General features: G+C 46.6%; 1 protein-coding gene across 1 annotated transcript; it reads right to left on the reverse strand.

Moving 5' to 3' along the window:
* Window positions 1-1751: 1751 nt before the first annotated feature.
* KLHL38 (kelch-like family member 38) lies at window positions 1752-6889 on the reverse strand. The gene is made up of 3 exons (XM_009881003.1): window positions 5546-6889; window positions 4015-4120; window positions 1752-2038 (listed from the first exon to the last, which is right to left on the reverse strand). The coding sequence occupies exons 1-3, from the start codon at window positions 6887-6889 to the stop codon at window positions 1752-1754; spliced, it is 1737 nt and encodes a 578-aa protein (XP_009879305.1).
* Window positions 6890-7147: the final 258 nt, after the last annotated feature.

Here is a 7147-nt window from a genome sequence, read left to right on the forward strand (position 1 = left end):
TGTGATTTAGCCCTGCTTTGCACAGGGAGGAGAAGATGATATAGACTGAAAGACAGAGGAGAAATGTAGCCAAAGGCTTCTGAGCTGGGAGATGAGTTTGGGTTCCCACTCATTCTTTGCAGGTTTACTCAGATCCTTAGAAGGAAACCCTGGCAAAAACAACTGGTACAAAACCAATTCCCTTTATCAACAATGCAGAGGGAACAATGGGGACTCCTGAACACAAAGCTCATACAAACAATAATAACCGTTTTATTTCGCATTGTTAAACAGCAGTTGATATGCAATTCTTCTTTCCAGCCCTGTGCTTCGTTAACTATTTCTGTCGCCTGTCTGCTCCCAGATACAGAATTATGGGAGGGAATCTTAGCGGTTGGAATTGGTCTCCTGCAACGTGGTGGTGACCACATGGCTGTGCAGCCTTCTGTGAAGAGGAGGGTTGAGCATGATTTCCTCATGCCACCCTGTACCCATGGAAAAGTCCCACTTTCTTTCAAATATGAGGAAAAGGGGTATTGTTTCTGCCATCTTTTCTCCAGATGGTGGTCATCGGTGCTGTCTTTAAAGATCCTTGCTGTCTCAGCAATCTTACCAAGCCTGGTGACCTGACACCAGTTCACAGCCTGTTCAGTATCTGATGATTAATCCCCTCCCTTTAAAAATATGCACTTAGTGGCAGAACCCCACAAAAATATTGGTGGAGCCAGAGCTGCTTTGCCAAGTGGCAGACTTAGACTTGCTCTTCTTGGAAAGCTGGTTTCCTGTCACTGCCTTTCTCTCATTGCTGTTTTCCAGTGGTTTGGAGAGAGGAGAAAGGGAAAAAAAATTGTTCCTCCCAAATACCTCTTCTCTTTTACATCCCTTTTCCGCCATGTGTCCCCTCTGCTATTCCAGATTTCAGGAATTCCATCAGCCAAAGGGCTTCCTAACCAACCCTACCTGCTATCGCCGATGCAAAAGGAGGAGCAAAGTCCCTGTAAAACAAAATCCCTCGAAAAAGAAGACACAGACAAGCTTCGTTTCCATTCCCGCTTCTCCTGCTCCATTGGAGAGCAGAGAGACGGAACAAAAATCTTCCCTGCCCTGTGCAAGAGAGGTAGCTCAGAGAAGTCAAATCTGCACCTTGTTGTAATGTGATAGTTCAGGTTGAAGTATCAGCCCTTTGCTAATTTCCAATTTGATGTTAGGAACATTAACGTTTTCTTTCTTATGACTACTGTAGGTAATGCAGGCAGTTGCTGCTGGGCTGGTTACAAGACTAGAGATTGGGGCTTCCTATTCCAAATGCTCCCACGACTTGAAATGGAAAGCTTGGTCAGCACCGAGTAGCAAAGGAACATGGCACACAGCTGAGTTTGCATGCTAACACAAATCCAGGTTACCCAGATCTTATTTTCACTGGAGATACCAGCATCCCTACTCATCTTTCACTTTAATGTCTGTACAAGTCCAAATCCTGCACCAGGTTCTTACCCAGTATTTTTTTCCCTATTTTCTGCTGAGACTCTGGGTCGGGCCCCCGGGCTGGACTTAGCAGCACCACATGCAATGCTGGTCAGGTGAATATGGCACGAGCACAAAGCTCATGACCTTTCTGGCAGAGCGCTTGGGGAATGACTAATGCCGCTGGTGCCTTCAAGGTCAGGACTTTGTGGGATCCCATGAGGATTCCCCATGCCCTCTCTGCAGAGCAAGGTGAGTCCTTTCTGGGCAGGAAAGCACAAAATGTCCTGGGAAGTGCTAAATGTCTTTTAGAGAAGGTTAGAACAGGGGACACACTGGAGTGTAAGGCACCCATGGTCAAAGAGTTTGTGTGGCAGTTTTCCCTTTGGTGTCCATGTGTTGGTCTCTGGGTCATAGCAGTCCAAAGAATCCAAGTCCTCAATGACATTGTCTGTGGTGAGACATCGTCCTCCTGTGACATACAGCTTGTTCTTGATGACAGTGGCCCCGTGATGCATTCGTCTGTCCTTCATGTCTGCACATTTAACAAACTTGTTGCCTTTTGTATCATAAGCAATTATTCTCCGGGTGTACCCTAAATGTGAAGCCAGAGGTGGAAGAGACAGATGGGAATTAGAGTTTATGGTCAGCGGAAAGAGTAATAATAATATATTTCCTGCTAGTCTTCAATAAAACCTATAAGGGTACATAATTTGGCAGAATTAAGATATCTCAGCTGGGAAGTGATGATGTGTCACAAGAATGCCTATCTGTCTATCTTCCATTCCTGTTTGTCCTCATCCTGTCTCATACCACCTTGGGAGCCAAGGTTCAACGAGCACCATAAACCCCGTCACATCAGGCAAGCGACCTGTCAAAGACAGCTGGAGCTTGCAGTTTTCTGTATGCACCTTCAAAAGTCCTGAAGTATTTCTTTTCACCTGACAGACTCCTAGAGCTTCACTCAGAAATACAGAGGCACATGGGGAGGGAGCAACAATGCCTTGTTGGGTTGGAGTCGTAGCTGTCTACTGAATGGAGCTGGGCACTCAACAGCCCCATGCCACTGGTGCTCACTCCACACCCAAAGCCCTTGGTGCCACATCTGTGCTGGCCACCATGCCAGTGACCCAATGGACAGCTCTTCCACTGAGGGGTGATGTAACCTTGCATCTGCTGAGAGGTAAGGGCTGGTACCAGGGCCATTGGTCTGCAGCAATGGAGATGTGGGAGCTTGGTAACCAGCAGTAGCTTCCCCACGTATCCCTGTAAATAATCAAGAGTGGCCATGGCAAACAAACTGCTTTGGGACATGTTTTGCAGGCCTTGAAGCCACTTTCCCTAATGAAAATCAATCTTGTTTAGGCCAACACACTCCCCTTTATTATGATGTGACCAGTCATGCAAAGACGACCTGAAATGTGATGAAAGCTGTTAAGAGAAAATGTTATTTTTGTGGGTTTTACTGTTGGTGATAAACTAAGGGTGTTTGGCCAATGTTTTGGCGTTGAAGCTGGTAAATAAAGCTCGACTATGGTGAATCTCTCTGCTTTCAGGTAAAATGAAAGATGTTTAAAGTTAACATGAATTTCTGTGGCTTTTGTTAGATAAATAAAAAAATAAATTGAGAACTTAAGCTGATCATCAGCAGACTTGGGTCAATACATGCCCTCCAGATTAATGCATTTGAACATAAGAGAGTTGAAAATACTGTACTTTGGGCACTGTGGTCTGAGGTCAGGGTAATCTGCCACACAGCAGACTGATAGTCTTGGACCTTTTGACTCAGCTGTCCCCTGTTCTCACTGCAAAGGGTAGCAGTGGCCTCTTGCTGAGGGATAACGCCACATTTGAGTCCTGTGTGATTTGGGTTCAGTCCTCTGCTCTGCTAAAGCTTCCCTATGTCTCATTTTCTCTTAAATAATCTAACACGTGCTTCCTCATGCCAGCCTGTGGTCAGGGGAGCTGCATTAAGGACTGTAGAGCACCAAACTACCAATGCCATGTGATCCATCAAAGTGCCATGGGCAGAGCCTGATCCTCAGGCTGAAAAAGACACTGAGAATTTTCCCCTCTCAGAGTTTCTTGCCCCTCTCAGGACATTTCACAGTTACCTCCAGGAGGGAGCTACAGGACTGTTTGACCCCTCATATCCCTGCAGCCCCCCCATCCCAACACACCATCCATGCCCTTGTGGTAACTGTGCTTTCCACCCTTCCAAGAAGAGCAGTCAGGGAGGGCCAGGCTGTGAGTCAGCAGGGGAGGAGCAGGACCCCCATGCCCTTGGCTTCCTCCCTCCTTCTGCAGAGCAGCAACTCGCATTGGCTTTTCCCCAGTTTCCCCCCACCCAGGTCCTGCTACTTGGATTCAGAAGATGCCTCGTGGAGAAATTGTCCCCACTTCCATGGCCATGAGACCGCATGAGAGATGTGTATGGAGGGTGGACACACTCCTCCTTTCCTTTCCAAGCTCCACGTCCTTTTTGAGGGAGCACCCCAAGCAGTAAGGCTGCGAAATCCTGCAGGAGCTGGGCAAGGGGAGGCAGGAGGGAAGGTGAAACGGAGCCCTTACCACCTACGATGATAATCTGGTCTCCAATCAAGACAGCTGGTGCACAGACATTCTTCACCACTCTGGTTTCCATCCGAAACCATGTATTCCTGGAGACATGGTAAACCTGACAAATAAAGATACACACACAGCTGTTTATGTTGCATTTTAACTGGAAATTGTAATTGCAGAGGAACTTATGTTTTTTATTTTGTCCTAATGAATACAATGCTCTGGCTTGAACTGCTGGAAATCTGATAATTTACCCACTTTTTTTCCTAATAAGTCCCCTTGGAAAGCATTCTAGTTCTCCAGGCTTGTCTGCTTAGGAGAAGCTAGCACATGCACTAAGGCAGAGTGTATCTGCCATATGCAAGCTGCTCAGCTGTAAATCTTTGTATGGCCATTAAATCACTAACTCCTGGATAATGCTCTCCTGAAGTGCAAGCCGTTTCATTTCATTTTCCAGTTATTCTGTGTATTCCTTCCTCAGCCTTAGCAATTTCCTGGGCAAACAAACCTCAACTTCACCCATCTCTGCTGGCAGCCACTGCGTTTGCCCAGCTGCTATATTTGTGCTGGTGGCTGGTATGCACTCAGATTGGCAAAGAGACTTGTTGATGGGACTTAGAGTGATATCTAAGTCATCAATTTATGTGAGAAAAAGAGCTGTTGCCAGATGATGATCATTCAGTCATCTGTATCTGGGTGACACAAACTTTTATGTCACGTCATCCGCTTCTTAATATAGCAAATATCTCCAGGACATCTCCCCACTAACTGATAAACACATTTCCTTCCCCCTGATAATCAAGTAGTGTTATCACCGTAGAGAAGTATTGCTCATGTGCTGGCTGTCGTCTTAGCCTCTAATGAACCTACTAAGTTAAAACACCTAAACCAGTAAAAAACACTCATGGCGAAAGCAACACTACAATGTTGCTAAAGCATCAAATCAGATAAGAAAGGATTTAATGTATTTTTTTCCTCCTAATAGAGTGTAACCACTGAAAGCAGGCAGAGAGCCAGCAACATGTGGCAGGAGCCACATTTTTAACACAACTGTTTATACGAAATAACTGTCAGTTTAAGTCCTGGCCGTTTGATGAGTGAGAATCTAATTGCGCTAATGATCGTGAATCTCTGCTTTTGCTGCGAGCAAGCAGGTGCACAGCTGAGACTCCAGCTTGGCCACGGAGTGGAAAACACTGATTTCAGTGAGATTGGCTACAGGCATGAAGCCAGGCAAGGGGGTCGGCCACTGCCTGCCATAGCATCACCTGCCTTGGCCCCAGTGCCCACCAGCAGCAGAGCTGACTGACACCCAAAGAAGTGCTTTGGGGCTCGTGCCTGAAAAACCATCAAAGGGAAAAATGAAAGAGTTGCAACGCTCCTTGCAGACAAGGCTGCCCTGAAGCCATGTGTCAACTCATCCTGCTTCTTGCTGCAACTCACAATAAAGATTTTTTGGGGGTTTGATTTTCTCAGGAGGGTGATGAACTGCTGAATACCCTAGATGAAACTGCCTACAACAAGCAGGACTGACCATTACCTGGATCAGCCGGACAGGGTTTTGCATAATGTCTTCTCCCCCCAAAAGGTAGACCCTCTGGTCTTTGGCAGCAACAGCAGGGTGAAGGACGGCAACAGGCATCTTTGCCATGCTTTCACAGGTGTTGTAGACGCTATCGTATCTTTCCACAGAATTAAGGATTTCCTGGTTTTCACCAATTCCACCAAATGATAAAATATAATTTTTATACACCAAGCTTCTGTGGGAGTAACGTGGAACTAACATGTGCTCAACCAACCTCCACTGATTGAGTTTGAGGGAGTAAATGTAAATATTATCACTGACCGGGCTTTTCTTATTGCTAACAGGCATCCCTCCAAGCACATAAATATTGCTGTGTACGCTCACTGCAGAGGCTTTGTACAGGCGCATGGGAAGTTTGGCCAAGCTTAGCCATTGGTTCGTCTTGTCATCATAGAGCAGGACATCCCTTGTCGTCTGCTGGCTGTCCTTCCTGCCACCAACGATGATGAGGAACTCTTGGTTGGAGTACCTGCGAGGAACATGCAGCATGGGCTTGATGTCAGGTGCGTTGGTGCTGTACAAGGAAAACATATGTCTCCGGGCTGACTCAAGGATGCTCCTACAAGTGGGCGAGGACTGAACAAGGGAGTCATTGGCGATGAAGTGGAAGAGGAAAGTTGGATGGACGTACTGAAGCCGGACCTTCTTGAACAACTCTTGGATGTAGCGTTGTCTTGCCTGGAGATCGTGCCGGATCCAGACCATCAGTGTCTCAAAGACCTGCTCCTCCTCCCCGCAGAGCTCATCATCCCCAAGGTAATCGATGAGCTCCAAGGGACAAAGGTCCTTCAGGTCCTCAGAAGAGGCCACCTCAGGAAAGCATTTCAAAGCCATAGCCTTGGCTTTCTTATTCAGGCTTTGGCAGTTCAAGACTTTTGCCAGTCTGATCATGCTCAGACAGTTGTCAGGTGTCAGCTTGTCTTGGAGGTAAGCAGAGCAGGCCTCAAACAGCTTAGTGTACTGCAGCATGGAGGCCGTCTCCAATAGACGGGCGACATTCTCAGTGGTTATAAGAATCTCCCCTGTGTAAACATAAAGGATAATCTGATCCAAAATCTCGGCGTCGATGCCCTTCAGGGTGACTTTAGCCTGGTGACTCTCTCTGAAGTCATTACAGAACATGGCCTTGAAGTACGGACTGCTGGAAGCCAGCACGTTTCGGTGGCAGGGAATTTCGAAGCCCCCAGAGCAGAGGGTAACATCAGTCAGCATCCCACTCTGCCGCAGAGCATTCAGCTGCCTCAGCAGTTCAGAGGAGAAGTCCTGGTCTTCAAAGAGAAACTCCTCAGTGGATCCCATCTCTATAGCAAAATAGGAGAGAGATGAATTCTGAACTTGGCAGAAAAAAACAAATTCTTAGCAGCTTTTATTGAAATATCCAGCTCCAAGGGAACAAATCGGGACTTTGATGTTGATCTAAATATCCGTTCACTGTTATGCATAAAAATGGAACATGGGTTAAGCACAGTGGGAAAATAATAAAGAAGCTAAAAGGTCGCTAAGACCCTTTAAAATTTTCATAAAGTTATCAGATAGGTTGCAGCTCTGAGGTCAGCA

The sequence above is a fragment of the Charadrius vociferus genome, unplaced genomic scaffold (assembly GCF_000708025.1).
Source record: "Charadrius vociferus isolate BGI_N301 unplaced genomic scaffold, ASM70802v2 scaffold2, whole genome shotgun sequence".
NCBI classification, from domain to species: domain Eukaryota; kingdom Metazoa; phylum Chordata; class Aves; order Charadriiformes; family Charadriidae; genus Charadrius; species Charadrius vociferus.

Bases quoted from the DNA above. Each gene is read 5' to 3' on its own strand.
- KLHL38 (XM_009881003.1), bottom strand. From the start codon at position 6,889: ATGGGATCCACTGAGGAGTTTCTCTTTGAAGACCAGGACTTCTCCTCT. The intron at 4,121-5,545 runs GTAATGGTCAGT...TTTATTTGTCAG, and splicing joins ACCCTGTCCGGCTGATCCAG to GTTTACCATGTCTCCAGGAA. The intron at 2,039-4,014 runs GTAAGGGCTCCG...CTTCACATTTAG, and splicing joins CCAGATTATCATCGTAGGTG to GGTACACCCGGAGAATAATT.